The 19,386-nt window shown below is 42.8% G+C and overlaps 2 protein-coding genes across 2 annotated transcripts; one reads left to right on the top strand and one right to left on the bottom strand.

The window, feature by feature from the left end:
- Positions 1-430: 430 nt before the first annotated feature.
- On the bottom strand, positions 431-17,710 carry LOC109400418 (ADP-ribosylation factor-like protein 3). Its single transcript, XM_029860319.2, has 5 exons — positions 17,586-17,710; positions 16,893-17,021; positions 2,368-2,499; positions 2,070-2,306; positions 431-759 (listed from the first exon to the last, which is right to left on the bottom strand). The coding sequence occupies exons 1-5, from the start codon at positions 17,586-17,588 to the stop codon at positions 721-723; spliced, it is 540 nt and encodes a 179-aa protein (XP_029716179.1). The 5' UTR covers positions 17,589-17,710; the 3' UTR covers positions 431-720.
- A 61-nt stretch (positions 17,711-17,771) lies between these two features.
- Positions 17,772-19,145, top strand: LOC134285562 (E3 ubiquitin-protein ligase HERC2-like). The gene is made up of 3 exons (XM_062846584.1): positions 17,772-17,905; positions 17,964-18,447; positions 18,553-19,145. The coding sequence occupies exons 1-3, from the start codon at positions 17,839-17,841 to the stop codon at positions 19,079-19,081; spliced, it is 1,080 nt and encodes a 359-aa protein (XP_062702568.1). The 5' UTR covers positions 17,772-17,838; the 3' UTR covers positions 19,082-19,145.
- Positions 19,146-19,386: the final 241 nt, after the last annotated feature.

Here is a 19,386-nt window from a genome sequence, read left to right as displayed (position 1 = left end):
ACTGGTCCGGAACACCTAAATGGCCATAACTCCGGAACGGCTGAACCGATCCGAACCATTTTCAATAGGAAACAATGGGACCAGATTATGCGTCGAATGAACCGTCGGTCATTAAAATCGGTTGAGGTTTACTGCCAAAAAGTGATGTGAGTTTATTTGTACACACACATACACACACACACACATACACACACACACATACACACACACACAGACATCACCTCAATTCGTCGAGCTGAGTTGATTGGTATATGTGACTTGACCCTCCGAGCCTTCTATCAAAAAGTCATTTTTGGAGTGAACATATAGCCTTTCCAGTACACTTAGTGTACGAGAAAGGCAAAAAAAGAAAGAAAAAAATAATAAAAGACTTTAAAGATTAAGGTTTTTGGTAAAATGTAGGCCTTTCGTAGGGTTCAAATAGAACTGGACTTCGGATAAAATTAACTGAAAACAAAGCTAGACAAACGTAAAACAAGCTTCCATAAATGAACATCGTGTGTTTACTTGTTTTTTTTTCGGGGTAATTCAGCATATTGCACGTTTGTGATAAGACATTTTTCCTAAAAGCAATCCAATTTGGAGTTTTGGACTCCTACGTGCAAAGCATGCAATCGCGATGACACATAATATAGACAATTAATACGATTAGTAAAAGACGCGCAAGGCCACAGAAGGAGAAAAATGAAGAAGATTTAACCTAATGCATATTGCACAGAATTACTTCTTGATGCTCTTGCAAACCCAGTCCATTCCATCCTGAGGATAAGAAAAGACACGTTATAAGCTTCTATGTTTCCGACCTGAGCAATCCTCACTAGAGGTTCCATTTCCCGACCAATTTGCTTGTCCCGGGATTCGAGATAAAATTTGTTGCTTGTCCCGGGAAATCCCGGGATCCCGGGATTTTTTTTCAATGTACTTTAAAACGCAATACTGTGGCTAGGAATATGTTTTAGACATTACTAGAAAACATATTCAAATGTAATTGGTCTCATCAAATTGAATTCGTTCTCTGAAAATACGAGTTGAAGAAAGGTTCGCTTTTTCGGCCCGGCAAGCCTCGTTGAATAAATGTACGACTCGTTCTGAAAAAAATCAATATTTTGCAACTTGTTGCCTAAATAACTATTAAGCTTTAGGCTCAACTTACGATGTAACTCAGAAAGTGACAGCTTTTTCGCAATTACTTTTGAAAAATCAATCATTGCCGAACCAGTCTGGGACGGGCTGGCATATTCCTTTATAGCCGATTCCAGTTCTACACGCATGCTTGATGGTATCATGCATACAGGACAATCCAGCATTCAACTCGGCAGCATCATTTTCGGTCTGTCTTTGGCAGTCTTGCAAAAATCGAACTTCTAGTTCCTTGATGAACTTTGCGTTTTAAATGAGCTTTTTTAGTACTGCTGGCATTTGCGTTGTCAACGGAAGGTCTTGAAAGAACTTCAACGCTGTTATTATTTCCTTTTGGCACCGTTTCGTTTATTTCTTTTTGTGATTGCATCCAAGAAGTCGTTTTCAACTTTGAAGTTACTTTTCTTAAGCTTCGAATAGGTACAAGAAACCCGAGCTGCCTTCCGCAGACATTAATGTAGCATCCCGTCTTCCCAATGCTTCCGAAGCGAATCTGATTGGCTGAAGAGCTACCTGAACGTTTTTTGCAACCTCGAAATCACTATCCAACATAAGACCTGAAAAGCCTATTTCGGAAAGTGCGTCTCTTTGGTGCAACCAAAACCGCGAATGAAGTGCTCCAGCAACGTTTGAGCCGAGTTCCACGGAGTTTTGACTTCCACATACAGTTGAAGTGGTTTATGTCACATTTTAGGATTTTTTCTTGAAGCAGTGCACGAAAAATTGTCTCGACTCTTGAAATACGTTTCAGGAATTCTCCAAATCCAAATCAAAGCAGAAAAAAACATGTTAGAAATGTGTTTCCCGGGAATCCCGGGATTTTCGGGACGGAGAAAAATGTTATCCCGGAATTCGGGAAATCCCGAGTTTTGCATGATCCCGGGATTTTTTGTCCCGGGATATCCCGGGTTGGAACCTCTAATCCTCACCTTTATCCCGGTACCCTCCAGGGCGGAACAGCCCTGGATCTGCCAGGTGCGGTCCTTCAACTTGACCAGCTTCAGACATTCGGCTATCTCCGAAGCTTTAAGGGATCCGGCAATATCCTGCTTATTGGCGAATACCAGCAGCGGTACCTGCCGCAGTTTGTCATCCAGGAGCAGTTCGGCCAGTTCGTCGCCGGTTTCCTCCAGGCGTTTCCGATCGCTCGAGTCGATTACATAGATCTAGAATGCGAGAAGATTGATGAATTGCCCTTTGTATTCAAGGGTTATAACGGGGTCTTACCAGTACATCGGTGTTTTCGAAATAGTTTTTCCAATAGGGTCGAATTTTGCTCTGGCCGCCTATGTCCCATACGTTGAGTTTGAAACCATCGGAGACTACGGATTTTATATTGAAGCCCGCAGTTGGAGTTACCTTAGAATGAGGAAGAAAGTAATCATTAATTTTTGATATTCGGTAAACATCAAAGATAGTCTTTTCTCTTAGTCAGCCGTAATCAAAGTGAACCCGTGTATTGTTCTAATATGTAGATAAGCTTATAGTATGTGTCAGTGTATGACTAATTTAAGGCTTTCACTTCTGGAATCTTACAGGACTTCGTATTAGGATTCCTTTGGGATTTGCTTCTGGGAATCCTTCAGTAGTTCCTGTTTTCATTTAAAGATGCTGTGGGAATCCGGAGAAGGGTTTCAGAAGAATTTCCTGGAGAAATCCCCAGAAGAAGCCCATAAAGAAATCTGGGAGAACACACAGAAGGCATCCAAGGTTGGAAGCACAGTAGTAAATTCTTGGAGAAGTTCCCGATGGAACTCAAGTTGGGATTCCTGAAGGAATCTCCAGACAAAATTTCAGTAGGAATCTACAGACGGAAATCTTGGAGGAATCACCAGAAACACTTCTTGAAGGAATCCCCAAATGGAGTTTCTAGATGAATGCGTTTATGTTAGGGAAATGTAGGGAAACGTTCATACAGCTAATCCAACGGTCGCTTTAAAGAGTGGGCGTTGTGCGTATCGGCTCAATGCGCATCGGTAGCGCCGATGGCTCTGTGAGGTAGGTGAGGATAGGAGTATCATTGAATTGATCTTCGGGCTCGAAGACAGGCCAAGGCCTCCGCTCACGGTCGGAAATAGCAAGCATCTACAGAAAACCTTGCCTAAAGTCAGCCACGAACGTTTCTTCGCTCCTCGCCTTATCATCCACCCGTTCCTCCGGTTAGAAACCCATCGGCCGCCGGACCATGACAAGCACCACTGTATCGGATGACACGCGGAGTCCACGTAGGCCGCAATTCAACCGAACCGCTACGGCCTGCCGGTCGCGCCACTCGTCGGCGTATTGATGTGCGTCTTACCAAATTCCCGGTTCCACTCCAGATCACGACAGATCGTCCGCCACATCCGCTTGGCACTTCACGCCTGCCAAACCTGGCCGCTATTCCGTCCAATCGCCACGGCTTGCTGACCTCGCCGCTCTTTGGCCTTACGATGGCAAGTTCCGGATCTATTCCGGACTACGATCGCTAGATGACCTGGGACGCGGTATAATGGCGCACCTCTGTCGTCCACACCCATCGTTATCGCAATAAATTTGTGAAAGGTAATTCATAACACTTTTTTAGGACACATTCCACCAAAAACTCCCTCATCCGAAACGCCCTGGGACCCGAGAGTTAAATGAGGCCTTTCGAGCACACCCCGGAGGCTGCTGTTGACTAGATCAGAAGTTTTGGGCTTGGGTCTATGGCTTAGGCCTTCCTGTTTTTTTTTGATTTTTTGACCTTTTTCAACAATTTTGCCAATAGCTATTTTAACCATGAAACTAGAAATAACAGCCTATGCACCTCCAGTTAGCCTAGTGATTAAGGCTATGGATCGCCAAACTGGAGACGGCGGGATCGATTCCCGCTCCAGTCGGGAAACTTTTCTCGACTCCCTGGGCATAGTGTATCATTGTGCTTGCCTCACAATATACAAATTCATGCAATGGCAGGCAAAGAAAGCCCTTCAATTAACAACTGTGGAAGTGCTCAAAGAACACTAAGTTGAAGTGAGGCAGGCCTAATTCGACCAAATGACCTTCGGCCTATTGGACTGACACCGTTTCAAACAGAAGAGAATTATGCTGCCATGAATCCTTGGACACCTGGAATAGGGATTCCTCCAGCAATACTTCAGGAAGTCTCCGGCCTTTTGGCTGAATGCCGTTTGGCCGCATGTCGTTTGGCGAAACCCCGTTTGACCGAATGCCATATGGCCGACTGGGTCGTTTAGCCGAATGCCGTTTGACCGAATCATGATCAAAAGAACACAGAAAAAGTTTTTGACATTCTAACTGCGAAAATCGCCATCAGAAATATTTCCTTCTCCTAAGGAGAAACATCAGGGGATACAAATATGGCTGCCACAATGGCTGACTTGAACCCCTACTCACGATTTTAAGAGCACCAATCTTAAAAAATCGTAAACAAATGCGCTCGATTTGGAAAAGCTGCCTCTTTTTGCAAGTGAGCAAAGCCAGGATAAACAAGTGCAGTTTGGTTTAATGCTTCGTTCGTCAGATGTGTGCCTCTAAAGTTTGTATGCAAAATTGCAATGGGATATGTTGATGTTTCACCTTAATCATAGGCTATTCTTTCTAGTTTTGCCATTCAACGATTAATTGGCGTAGAAACTGTCAATATTTTATCAAAGCTTTTCCTTCTTTGAATGATAGGCTGTTCTTTCGAGTTATATTGATGCGGAGAACAATGGTATGTTTACTTAAGAGCATCATTCGTTTTTCGGCTAAACGGCATTTGGCTAAATGACCCGGAACCCTCCAGGAAAGGCAAAATTGCCTTCGACTGTGTGAAAAATATCACAATCTGTTTTGAAATAACTGAACTCAGATTTCTATTAAGAATGACATATTTTTAGTGGGGGCCGAGCTAAATTCCGACCAAAATCACGTCGGCTGATTTACATGAACGGTTGCCTTGGTTTCTCCGGGTGTTTCGCAAAAAATATATTCAGAAATTTTAGCAGAGATTTTTCTAATTATACCAACAGGATATCTTTCGCTAGTTTTCCAAAGAATTTGGCATTCAAATGAATACAAAAAAATCTCAAAAAGTTCAAATGCATTTTAAGACAAAGGTGGATTACATCATAAAACTCCGGTAACATTTCTCAAAAACTTCGTTCAAAAACTCCCCTCGAGAAACTGTCAATAGGAACTTTGGCAGCCAATGTCTTTGATAGATACATCATGTAGGGGTTGTAGGGGTAAAGTGGACAAGCTAAGTATCTTGGTTATTTAAGGCTGTTCGAGCCCGTATGAAGTTGATTATCAATATTAACTTTTTTTCTCGATCAGCCTATAGATAGCTGTGTAGTGTCGGTAGCGATTGTCTCAATTGGTAAGAATAACACTACGGACCGCCTGTCCCGGTGGTAAGAATTCACCAACAGGTGACCCCTAATTCATGGTGTGATGTGGCTTTATGCTTACCGAGCCTAGAAATGAATGGCTAGGGGGGTCTAATGAAAACCTCACCGAAAACGGAGCCTGTGGAGTACCAGGGCGCCCTCCACAGTATGTTGCTCTTACTGCGCTAACCTGAGCAATGGTGCAGTGGACCTTGTGTTTCTCCGAGACAATCTCATTTGAGGCTAAATAAGGACGGGATTATGAAGATGTTGTTAATTAGTTTAAATTTTCACTTACATGGTTTCGCATTATGTGATTTACACAGTGTGTTCTGTGTATCCTCGCCTTTGGCGTTTTCCAATCGATACCGATCTGGTTTTATTGTTGTCGTTCTTTGTTGAGCTGTTATTGCGAAGAGTTTAATCTTGCCTAGTTTGGATACTGGCTACGGTTAGGATAGCTCAGATCAATCTTCAGCATAAAAGAACAGCAACGATCAATCTGTGCAGGCTTATGCAAAATGGTACAGTCCAAGTGGCATTAGTACAAGAACCTTACTTTCGTAAGGAGAATTTCTATCTAGGCAATCTTGTGAATCCGGTGTTTGCTACTTTCAGTAAACATGAAATGACAAACTCGCGTGTCATGCCTCGAGCATGTGTGCTTGTCAACAACGCAATAGTTGCCACACTCATCTCTGAACTAACCACCAGAGATGTATGTACTATCACAATTGATGTATCTGCTGGAAACCTCAACAGGAAATACGTCTATTGTTCGGTGTATTTACCGCATGATGAACCATCGCCTACGGATGCTTTCAAACAAGTCATCGCATACTGCACTTCAAAAGGCCTTCCGCTAATTGTTGGCTGTGATGCTAATGCTCACCATATCATCTGGGGCAGCTCAGACATTAACTTGAGAGGCTCCAGTTTGATGGAGTACTTAAGTAGTACAGATCTTGCATTACTTAACATAGGCAACCGCCCAACCTTCATGGTATCTGCTAGAGAGGAAGTGTTAGATATAACGCTTTGCTCTAGCAGAATTAGTCACGAGCTGACCAATTGGCATGTGTCAGATGAAGAATCTTTATCTGACCATCGCTACATCTTTTTTGAACATTTAAATGTTACTTCGCAAACATTGCGTTTCAGGAATCCTCGGTCAACAAATTGGGATCTTTATACTGATTTGGTTGCAGCCAAATTTCATGGATATTCACCATCCATTGACACTCCAAGTGATTTAGATGATACCGTTGATACTACAACGACCTTCATAATGGAAGCTTTTGAAGAAGCATGCCCTCTACGGTCTGTGAAGATCACAAGAGGAACCCCTTGGTGGAACTCTGATCTGACGAAACTCAGGAAACAATATAGAAAGAGTTGGAACAGACGACGTTCAGCTGGTTCGGAGGCTTTCAGGTCGGCTCGCAAGGCCTACAGGAAAGCTCTCCGGTCTGCTGAACGATCCGGCTGGAAAAACCTTTGTACAAATGTTTCCAGCTTGAGTGAAGTCAGTCGGTTAAACAAAATCCTTGCGAAATCTAAGGATTTCCGGGTGAACGAACTTCGTTCGCCAAATGGCGATCTGACTTCCTCTGATGAGGAAGTTCTGGAATGCTTATTCAGCACACACTTCCCTGGATGTGTGGATATTACATCTTCGGATGATCCTGATGTCTTTTCTTGTAGTTATGATTCTTTAGCTTCGGCTCGGAGTATTGTAACTATAGAATCGGTTGAGTGGGCTCTTAATAGCTTTGCTCCTTTCAAATCTCCTGGGGCAGATGGGATTTATCCTATTTTGCTTCAGAAGGGATTCGATTATTTCAAACATGTTTTGAAAAAAACTACTTGTTTGCAGTGTTGAAAACACGTCAACTAAAAACTACACCGATAAAAACAGGTTTGACGGTGAGGAAAGTGTAGTACTCCCGCCACTCCCACAAGAGGGAGCGCATCTGGGTAGACGATTTGTCCGGGACGCATTACCCCAACCCGTTGACATTGAATCTTCCAATGCGGCCTGTATTCTGCAAACAACATCATCCTCTGAAAACGAAACGCAATCCATCGACATAGCAGAAGAAAGAAAAAACACCAGCTTTTTGAACCCACAACTTCGATCCAGACTACAGCAGCCATCAAGCCTTAAACTCAGCGATTCCATGGGTTTGTATAACCCTAGGCCTTTCCCTGCACTGACCCCGCCCGGAGCAATTGCGAACGTTCCTGATGTAGCTGATTTTCCTGAAGTCGCTCCGGCGGCAGTAAGTGCAGGGAGCCTGCACTCTCAGGCAAGTACAGTTGAAATTTCTTCAAAGACAGTTGACGCAGCTTCGACAAATGTTTCAGCAACCAGAATCCAACACACATCAGCATCTTCTACCAGCAACTACCTGATACCATGGGATTTCCTCCCCAGCGATTCCATGGGTTTGCATAACCCTAGGTTTTCACCTGCACTGACCACGCCCGGAACAGTTTCGGACTTACCTGATGCACATACCAGCGATGACGATAACAGCGAAACCAGCAGTAACCACGAGCAAAACAGTACCACCACCTTCCTGAATCCTCTGCCCAGAAGCAGTTACCCGATGCCATGGGATTCCCGCCTCAGCGATTCCATGGGTTTGCATAACCCTAGGCCTTTCCCTGCACTGACCCCGCCCGGAGCAGTTTTGGATGTCCCTGATGTCGCTGATTTTCCTGAAGTTCCTCCGGCGGCAGTAAGTGCAGGGAGCTTGCACTTTCAGGCAAGTACGGTTGAAATTTCCCCAAAGACAGTTGACGCAGCTTCGACAAATGTTTCAGCAACCAGAACTCAATACACGTCAGCATCTTCCGATGATGGCAGCGAAACCAGCAGCAAACATGAGCAAAACAGCACCACCACCTTCCTGAATCCTCAGCCCAGAAGCAGTTACCTGATACCATGGGTTTCCCTCCTCAGCGATTCCATGGGTTTGCATAACCCTAGGCCTTTCCCTGCACTGACCCCGCCCGGAGCAGTTTCGGATGTTTCTGATGTCGCTGATTTTCCCGAAATCCCTCCGGCGGCAGTAAGTGCAGGGAGCTTGCACTCACAGGCAAGTACTGTTGAAATATTCCCAAATACAGTTGACGTAGCTTCGACAAATGTTTCAGTAACCAGAGCTCAACACTCGCCAGTTTCTCCCAATGATGGCAACGAAGTCATTAGCAAACAAGACCAAAACAGCAACACCACCTTTCTTAGTCCCCGACCCAGAAGCAGTTACCTGGTACCAAGGAATTCCAACCTCAGGGATTCCATGGGTTTACAAAACCCTAGGCTTTTCCCTGCACAGACCCTGCCCGGAGCAACTTTAGATGTCCCTGATGTTCCTGATAATCCTCCGGTGGCAGTAGGTGCAGGGAGCCTGTCATTTCAGGCAAGTACCAATCGCAGCATCAATGTAACACTTGACGCAGTTCCGAAAAACATTTCAGCAGCTCATCCAGTTTCAAGTGGCGATGGACGGAGTGAACCACACCAGGAGAGCAGTCCCGTGGCATCCATAAACTCCTCGATCGCCTTCCATCAAGACAGGCACGCAGATGGCCCATCTTCGATCGGAAATCCACAACGTTTACTTCGCACTGGCCAAACTCCACGTCACACTATCGACTCGCAAAGAGCCCCTAATTGTGATCGAACCTCTCGCACCCATGGTCAACTTCCAAATTTATCTGTAAGTACTACCTTTAGAAACAGGTGCGTGGCTATTCAATGGAACGTCAACGGAATCCAAGAACGTTATGCTGAACTGCAGTTGATTGTCGCTAAGTATCTTCCAACGGTTATCGCAGTACAAGAAACGGGGCTTTCCCGCTTAGACTATATGAAGCACTTCCATCGCGCTGAGTACGACTGGTCTATCCGGCCCGGCCCGAACTCCAGTTACCAAAATGGAGTAGTAGGCTTGGCGATTCACCGGCAAACTTCGTATAGGTTTTTGCAGTTGAAAACTTCACTTCAGGTAGTTGCCGCTCAGGTCACTCATCCGGTTAAAGCAACATATGTGTCTTTGTACATACAATGCCACACGCCTCCTCGAGAGCTAGAGATGGAGCTAGAGAACCTAGTCAACCAGCTTCCTAAACCTTTTGTGATTCTTGGGGATTTTAACTCTCATAGTCCATTGTGGGGAAGCAGCAAAAGCGACGGAAAAGGAACAGTCATCGAAGATTTCACTGCTAATCACAACCTTACCATATTGAACAGTGGAGAGCACACTCGACTTGATCCTAGGACAGGCTCAACATCTGCAATAGATCTGACTATATCGTCTCCGGAACTCACATCAAAACTGCAATGGAAAGTAGAGACCGACAATTGCACTAGTGACCACTTTCCTATAATCATCACAATTCCAAATAAAAAACCCGAGAAACGACGACGCAGGCGATGGTTACACGAACAAGCCAATTGGGAAGAATTCGAAAGTATACTACTTGACCGTCTTCCTCGTGATCAGCCTTTCACCGTAGAAACACTAAGCCAAAAAATTATATCTGCAGCAGAACAAGCTATTCCCAGAACATCTGGAACGGTAGGCGGTAAATCCGTTCCATGGTGGAATAACGAAGTTCGTGAGGCCGTTATGGACAGACGTAAGAAACTAAAAAAGTTAAAACATCTTGCGGATGGCGACCCACGGAAACAACAAGCACTGCAAGAATTCCAACGAGCTCGAAATAAATCCAAGAAAGTTGTAAGAGACGCAAAGAAGTCATCTTGGGACACTTTTGTGTCAGGATTCGGCCCTCAAACACCAGTGAATGAATTATGGAGGAAAGTTAACGCCTTTTGCGGAAAAAAGAAACATCACAACCAAACGTTAGTAGTAAACGGCGAAACTATCGAAGAGCAGTCTTTAGTTGCAGAACATTTAGCCAACTACTTCGAATCTGTGTCAGCCGAACATACCGTACCAGAAACCCAAGAAACAGAAATAGTCCCTTGTCATAACGATAATGAAGAATTCAACCAAAACTTCACTGTAGAAGAGCTCTTCTGGGCACTTGAAAAAGGCGGCAACACATCTGTTGGAGTGGATGATATCAGCTATGCTATGTTGCGTCATCTACCATTTAGAATTAAAATGTCGATGCTAGATGCCATTAACAACATATGGCACTCCGGTATAATTCCTCCTACATGGAAAGAGGGACTTATTGTCGCATTACCAAAACCAGGGAAGGACACTAAAGCAACGGAAAATCAACGACACACACTGCTTAGCTGTTTCAGCAAATTGATGGAACGCATGGTTAATCGAAGGCTCGTACATTACTTGGAAAGTAACAATCTTCTGAATCCCCAACAACACGCTTTCCGAAGTGGAAGAGGTGTAGATACGTACTTTGCATCATTTGAAGAAGCGATTCGGCAACCATTTGATAGTGGAGAACATTGTGAGATATTAACAATCGACATCCAAAAAGCATACGACAGAGCAAACAGGCAGAAAATCATTTCGAAACTAGTACAATGGGGCGTAAATGGCAAAATGTTGTCTTTCATCCGAAATTTTCTTCAGGAACGAACTTTCAGAGTTATGGTTGGAAGCGCTGTTTCTACCCTCAAGACACAAAATAGGGGTGTTCCCCAGGGATCAATACTCTCCGTCACACTGTTTATGGCCTTGATGGAAACAGTTCTCGAATATCTACCAAAAGGAGTTAAAGTGTACATTTACGCAGACGACGTGCTCATCGTAGTCACCGATTTGGATAGCAAGAAAACAAGGAAAAAGCTGCAGAAAGCAGCAGATATGCTGGGAGTCTGGGCAAATAGTGTTGAAATGACGATCTCTCCTGAAAAATCTAGTTTCATGCATATATGTCGGAAGCGTAAACATCCTCAACAACCTACGACAGTAATACATGACCGCGAAGTTCCAGAAACACAATGTACCCGCATTCTCGGAATACACGTGGATAGACGCCTCAACTTTAAACGACACACTGCAGAGTTAAGGAGTTCATCGCAAAAAATCATCAACTTTCTCAAAGTTATTGGCAATCGAATGAATGGAGGATCGAGGACAACATTACTACGAGTTGCAAAAGCAGTTCTTATACCAAAGATCCTTTTCGGGATTGACCTCGTAAGTGGAGGCAGCGAGTCGAATCTCAACAGTTTACAACCGTTGTATAATGCAGCCATTCGGAACGCATCTGGAGCTTTCCGATCCAGCCCTGTTGAATCCATCATGGCTGAAGCTGGGCAAATGCCGTTCGAATATATCGTTGTATCCAGATTAATCTCTAAAGCAATCAAACTGCAAGAAAAGCTGGAAGTCCTGTGCTCGAACACCACTACGAATCTTGACAACTACCCATCAATACAAAGAGCAATCACAAAGTTTCAGAATCTCACCGGAGACTCGAACTTCACTATTGCTCCATTATCTCGACTAGGAAATAGATCTTGGAACTCTCCGAAGATCACTGTTGACTGGACGATCAAAAATAGCTATAGAGTTGGCGAATCATTTGCGAAAGCTAAACAGCTGTTCCTTAGATTGTGTCAAACTAAATATATCCACCACAACCACATTTTCACAGACGGTTCGGTAGATGGAACTACCGTAGGATTCGGAATTTATTGCGAAACAGCATCCATTTGTAGAAAATTGCCAAGCGTATGTTCAATTTTTTTCGGCAGAAGCTATGGCAATTCTTTTTACATTACAGCATGTGACTACAAACGAAACTTCGCATGTTATTTTTACTGACGCTGCTAGCGTTCTTCTTGCCATCGAAAAAGGGGATTCAAAGCATCCTTGGATCCAGCAAATTGAAAGTATGCTATCGGAACAGTCCATAGTATTATGTTGGATACCGGGTCACGTTGGAATTCTCGGTAATGACAAAGCAGATAATTTAGCCAAAGACGGACGAAATGGTGTGGAGTTAGCCTGTTGTATTCCCAGCGAAGATGCAATACGTAACTGCAGGAAAATAATTCATGATAAATGGCAAATAAAATGGCAAAATAGCACCACCTTTCTACGATCAATCAAGGCTACCACCCTAGCCTGGCCGGACCGTCATTCACCCACAGAAAGAAGAGCATTGAGCAGACTTCGGATAGAACATACCCGAATAACACATCAACACTTATTCAATAGAGGCTGTAACATGTGTCGAACATGCGGCGAACCACTGACGGTATCGCACATTTTAGTAGACTGTAGGGCATATGAGCAACAAAGATTGGAATGCAGATTAGGAAATATCTTGGGAGAAATTCTTTGTAATGACCGAAATGAAGAGGAAAAATTGATAAAATTTATTATAGATACTAAGCTTATTGATAAAATCTAAAAACAAAAATTAGAATAAATATTGTTACATATTAGATATAAATAATTCTAAACGGGATGAATGACCCATAAAAGGTTAAAATCCCTGGTAATAAACAAACAAACAAACAACAACTTGTTTGCAGTTTTGTTACAGGGTATATTCCCAAATCCTGGCAGGTATTACTGTAAAGTTTATTCCAAAAGTGGGTCGTGCATCGTATGAAGAAGCAAAGAGTTTCAGACCTATCAGTTTGACCTCTTTTCTTCTGAAATGCTTAGAACGCATTGTGGATCATCACATCCGTGATGTTCATCTGGCCAACGTGCCTCTTCATGTGAACCAACATGCCTACCAATCTGGTAAGTCCACTGTGACTCTTTTACACAAGGTTGTTTACGATATCGAGAAAGCATTCGCTCAAAAGCAATCTTGTTTGGGTGTTTTCTTAGATATCGAGGGTGCCTTTGACAACGTGTCTTTCGATGCCATATTGGAAGCCGCACGGAGTCATGGTATATCTCCAATGATTTCCAATTGGATTCACCAAATGCTCAAAAACCGATATCTCTTCTCGACATTGCGTCTAGCAGGGATTAGGAAATTGAGTGTTTGTGGATGCCTCCAAGGGGGAGTCTTGTCACCACTTTTGTGGAATATCGTAGCAGATACAGTATTGAGGCAACTCAATAATAGCGGTTTTCCTACTTATGGTTTTGCCGACGACTATCTAATATTGTTAGTTGGTATGTGCATCAGCACCCTTTTTGACCTAATGCAAAACGCTCTTCAGGTAGTTGAGGGTTGGTGTCGCCAATATGGCCTTTCGGTTAATCCGAGTAAAACATGTATTGATCTTTTTACGGAAAGGCGAAACCATAATGGCGTTCGGCCTTTGCGTCTCTTTGATTCTGAAATCGATGTGACAGAACAGGTAAAGTACGTTAAAGTCATTCTTGATTCCAAGCTTTCCTGGACACCTCATATTGAGCTCAGAATCAAGAAAGCTTGTATGGCCTTCAGGCAATGCCGGCGAACCTTTGGTCCTACTTGGGGTCTAAAACCCAAGTATATCAAATGGATTCACACCAAGATTCACACAACTGTTGTTCGGCCAACATTGGCCTATGGATGTTTTGTGAGGTGTCAAGCAGATTTTTGGAGAATGTTTGCAAACGGCGAAGAAGCCAAGTAGGCCATGCGCGCGGTTGCGTGTGCAAAACTTTCTGTCAAGATTTTTTTCGTGCTCATAGAATTTGAACTAAAATAAGATTCGGCTGATGTCAGCTGTTGTCAAGTTATTTGTGTAAAGATGTAAATTCAAAAATTGTGTGTAACTATAGGAAAAATACAGCTGGATCTTCTGCTGATGGACTTTTGGCCGCAGTTGCTGAATCGTCTAATATGTGCCGTCTTTTCCTACACAATCTGGTGACCGGCTATGGCAATTTTGAACGGTACGCTGTTTCGCTTCAAATTCACCAGGTAATTTACGAAATTGGATTCCCGGCGGCGTCTGGACTCGGACAGCAGGTTCCTCACTGCTGCCATTTTCTGGTGTTGTTGCTTCAAAGCCGAATCATTCCGGATGCCGATCTATCGTAGTTGAATTATGGTGAGATTAAACAACCTTATTTTTTTACTACAAATGTTTATTATTTCAGCGGTAATCAGGTAAATGAAAACTCTTAAATGTTAATCAACAACACGATTTGTTTTTCGCCATGGAAAGCTTCCCATACCTCCCTATCAAACTTCCAACTCCATATATGGAAAATTGCGAAAAATGTTGATTATTGGAAAATGGCAGTTTTGTGAAAAGTTCGTGAATAGAAATCAAGAATGATTTGAATTCGCAACTTTTTGTGTTTAGTACATGCTTATTTCGCTGAGAAATTTTGGTTTTTACTACCGCACAAAAAAGAGCCATCTGTGGTATTTTCAGTTTTGAACGTCGTTCTATTGACTTGAAATATTTTAAACGGCTAGATACTATACGTATTTTACTGCGTTCCAAAAAGTATGTCAATTGATTTAAAATTGAGTGAGTTATAGCAGGAAAGTGCCCAAAATAGAAGCCCTGCCTTTTCCCTACGTACCTTCTTCTGCTCAGTACAGTATGAGCCATTTTACGAAGTGACAACAATGTTGATGATGATAAAGCATTGTCCAGTTAGAATCCGGACGCAGATAATCACTTATATCTCAGAGGTGGAATAACAAACATAAAAGGTGAAGCATTCAAAACAAAGATAACTTACTGTTGTTTCACGGAAAAATATCATTAAAATTATTTTATTTAATTTTTAATACTTTTTCTCATTTTTTCCGTGATAACTTCCTTAAAAATCTGCACAATGGTAGTAAATTTTAACATCAACCCCTTCGGCGGATTTGCTTAACAATAAGATCATCTCTGTAGTGTCCTGAGACCCTCTACCGATCTGATTAGGATTCAAAAAAAACTTTGCCAAATATTTCTCTTCTTGCGAAATTAAGGGCTATGCAGTGAATTCCAAAGAAGCGAAATTTGAGTGTTTTTTCGTTAATAAACACTATCCAACAGTGATGACACCACTACGCATCTCAGGCTGTCGTGATAGCTCACCAAATTAGCTCAACCCTCTACAGATCCCTTGTGTGCATTTTTGAAAAACAGCACGCGATTCTTGAGGTTATCATTTTTGTACACATTTGGTGTCAAAATCGTGATGTGAGAAAATGATGTCCAGAGCTCGAACTTCCTGGCAAATCTTGGAATTTCAAGCAGATTTATCCATGAACATAAACTTCAATCTTCCTTGGGCACTTCCTCATGGCATGGTTAACAACATCTGAGCACATCACACATAATGGTTATGGCGACATTAACATTTTTCGCGACTGTCGTACCTGACCACGCTTAATTTTCAACGTGTTTGTGCAAGATTTTTTCCTTCACTTGTCTTCAATATGAAATAACTCTTCAATCGTAGCATGAATATCGATGAAATTTTCACCATCAATAGAGGACTTGTTTATGATCAGATTGCTGTAAAAAAAATATGATTATGATCATTGAGAGCGTCACAATAAATTATCCTTTGCGTCCGGATTCTAACTGGACAATGCTTTATTGATTTTCACGGGTTATTGGACGTTACCTCCTGTCAAAATTCATTCATAAAACCGGCTCGTAAAATGGACTATATGCTGCATTCGTTTTAGAAGTTCAACCATACTGAGCCAACTCTTCCGATCATCGTTATATGTCAGTCCTATATTACTGCACTATTGGAATATCATATGAATCTAATCTTGGGTTGAAAATAGGAAGTGAGAGTTATATGCGACGCATGTGGTATGTCTCTCAGATCGCCATTATACTGTTATATGTCGTGCATTTTGCTTTTATCATGTGGGCTGGGTGCGCTAATGTATATGCAACTCCAAAAATATCCTTCACATTTTGAAAAAAAGTTTCCTTAGGCTGGAGCGGGAATTGAACTCACAACACCTAAATGACCGACGCCGCTAGCCGCACGACCACGAAGGTCACTTAGAGGAATTGCGAAATTCTGCAAAACGTGTTCCACTTTATCTGCCAATGTTGCTTTTCAACCCGGTCAAAGTTATGTGCACAGCTAACGTATCGATCGTGTTATGTGCATGTAACTCCGATATGCGCAAGTGTCATTGAGTTTTATTAGAAGACTTTTCAATCGGAACTGTTTATGATATGATACGTATAACGATTCATTTGATGTGAACGTGTCAGACTACGGATTCAATGTATGTGCAGTGTCTGATAAAATAGGCTCTTAGAATTATTTCTGTGCAGGAGATTTATGTTAAAACCTACGTAATTTTTGCGGAAATTCTTATAAAAATATTTATGAGATTTTCTCCGAGATTTTCTCATTTTTTTTAAAATAATTGCGAGTATATAAGTTACACAACCATCCCAGCTGCAACCATGATAGTCCTCAATACTCCTATTGCTAGAGGCCTGCACTTACCTGTATGTGCCTGTATATTCGTTATTTTGTTTCCCCAATAAAAACTCACCTGTGTAACCTCCTCGGAAGCCAACTGTTTCAGAAGCGTAGTTTTGCCAGCATTGTCCAACCCGAGCAGTAGAATCCTAAGCTCTTTCTCCGGAGCGGACCGTAGCTTCCTCAGCAACGACAGCAACCCCTTTCGAATGGAAATTAATCATGTTAACGAAGCACGTGGTTACGACTTGCAGAATTGCGCTAAAACGGGTGCACAGTAGAATAACTAGCCACAGAAGTCCAATGTCGCGACTATTCGTGTGACTAACATCTAGTTTGCCACGCCCTTATAGCGTCAGTAGCGGTACTAGAAGTGTCAAATAAATTTTGTTTACCAAAACAAATGATGCTCTTCAAGCTGGACACCTCAAAACAATCAATTGTTGCAATAAAAGTTATTAATTTAATTAAATTGGAAAAGTGACTACAGCGCCATTGGAGTTCTAGTGTATTTCTATTGGGTGCACCCACTAAACGTCTATGTGTGGGTGAATGTCTGACAGTCAGTGGGTACAAGAGTGCAGGCGTGCAAGTATTTTTGAATTCTATCACATTCGGTGCTTTGATGTCAGACAGTCGGTTGCTTGGCGACGGCCGCCAAACAATTTTCAGAGTTTTTGCCATAATTTCAAGCGTTTTTATTGGACTCAATTCATCCAGATCCAAAGCATAGAGGTAAGTATTTCGATGTGATTAGGTATCTTACCATGTTCAGTGAAATTTTTGTCAGATTTCCTAGGTGAGAAGTGGAGGATTACAAGTGATTTGAAGAGAAATTGGCGGAACGAAAACAAAACACGACACCGCACGCACACCACTTTGTGTTATCACGTTGGGCACGTCCACGCATCGTGGGAGGTGGATTCTGCCCCTCTCGTGTGATTGAGAACGAACTCCCTGTGAGCTTTTGCCTGCGATTTTCGGTTTTAAATTGGCGGTTGAGATCCCAAAAGCATATAATGACCGCCAAGTATTGGATTTACGGTTTCAACCCTTTCGATGTCGATGGAAATGGAGACTTGAAAGGTAAGGCTGGAATTTTTCATCAAACATTTTTCGAATTTATTCATTAACATCAATTCAGAGTTGGATTTCAGCCAATTTTTCAGCGATAGCAAGGGTGAGTTTCTAATCGAACTCACCGCCACTCACGCTCTGGTTGCAACCGGAAGTTCGCTTCTAGCGTTCTCTTGTATCAACGAAACATCGCATACGGTAGACGCTGGCAGTCGGATTGTCCAGCTTTCTGCGAACAATTGGTACTGCTTGATCCTGTTGGAAAATGGTCACCTTCTGAAGTATGACATATATTCGCAACAAACGAACAAGCTTGATTTCCTGACGGTTGAAAATTCGCCAGAAACTGAAAGCACCGAGACGATCACTCACATAGCATGTGGCGAGAAGGTATCAGTGGCCGTCACAAGTCCAGGAAAGTTTGTGTTCAACATCCCAAGCAAGACGTTTACATTCCCGAAGCACGTTCGTATCCGGAAGATAGCTGTAGGGTTGGAGCACTGTCTGCTGTTGACCGGAAATGGCGATGTATACAGCTGGGGATGCGGATTGTAAGTTGTTGAACCCTTCTTAATTATTTAGCGCTTCTTAAACATATCAACAACCTCAGTATATTTATCAGTTTTTGTGTGTTAACCTTTCCTTAAAATTTTTAGACGCGGCCAGTTGGGCAACGGAGAAATCACCCCTCACCAGGAACAGCCACAGTTGGTTGAGGCCCTGGCCGGAGTGAAAATCGTCGATATCGCAGCCGGTGGATGGCATTCGGCAGCCGTTTCTTCTTTCGGAGATTTGTACTGCTGGGGTTGGAACAGCAAAGGGCAGTTGGGATTGGTGGACGAGACACAGTCGAAAGGGGCTGTTTTTGCCCTACCACAGGTGATTGATTTTGCGGGAAAAGATGACGGAGACCTCGAAGAAATCTCCATCGAAAATGTTCATTGCGGATATGGTCATACAGTGGTGGTTAGTTCTAAAGGAGAACTGTACTTTGCAGGGAATGATTTGCAAATAAAGCTGGATTATGCTCATGTCGAGCGGAACCCGAAGCTGTGTGGGTTCAAAAAGTTTGAAAGCGTACCCAAAGCTGAAGGTGTGAAGCTTTGGAAAAGCGGGCCAAATTCGCTCGTTTTTATTAGCGAAGTGGGCGAAATGTCGGGGCAAAGCACGAGCTTTAGGCAGTAAGTTCGTGCTATCAGCCTACAGATGGCTTGCGATGGAGTATTGTTTTGTTATTTTATAATAAAGAAGATGATTTTTAGATGATTGTTTGATTGCATGTTCATTAAGAAACATCCGAATGCCTGTTTGCAATATGTTGAATCTAGTGTTGAATACTCTTTAGAGCCCATCCGAAGTTCACCTGAAAGCCTTTGAAGCCCTCTAAAACCCCACTGAAGCCAACAAGAAAGTTAACGAGTCCTTCTATAACCCCTCTGAAATTCCCGAAAATACCCTAAAAACCCATTTGAAACTAACTAAAACGCCGT

This window comes from Aedes albopictus, chromosome 1 (genome assembly GCF_035046485.1).
Source record: "Aedes albopictus strain Foshan chromosome 1, AalbF5, whole genome shotgun sequence".
Taxonomy (NCBI): Eukaryota; Metazoa; Arthropoda; class Insecta; order Diptera; family Culicidae; genus Aedes; species Aedes albopictus.
The sequence above is the reverse complement of the archived record's forward strand: the minus strand, read 5'-3'. Positions and strand labels throughout refer to the sequence as shown.

Excerpts from the sequence above, each read along its gene's own strand:
- LOC134285562 (XM_062846584.1), top strand. The coding sequence starts at position 17,839 with ATGACCGCCAAGTATTGGATTTACGGTTTCAACCCTTTCGATGTCGAT. Across the intron at positions 17,906-17,963 it reads TGGAAATGGAGACTTGAAAG|AGTTGGATTTCAGCCAATTT; the intron begins GTAAGGCTGGAA and ends ACATCAATTCAG. Across the intron at positions 18,448-18,552 it reads TACAGCTGGGGATGCGGATT|ACGCGGCCAGTTGGGCAACG; the intron begins GTAAGTTGTTGA and ends TAAAATTTTTAG.
- LOC109400418 (XM_029860319.2), bottom strand. Across the intron at positions 2,307-2,367 it reads TCGAAAACACCGATGTACTG|ATCTATGTAATCGACTCGAG; the intron begins GTAAGACCCCGT and ends CTCGCATTCTAG. Across the intron at positions 760-2,069 it reads TGGAGGGTACCGGGATAAAG|GATGGAATGGACTGGGTTTG; the intron begins GTGAGGATTAGA and ends TCTTATCCTCAG.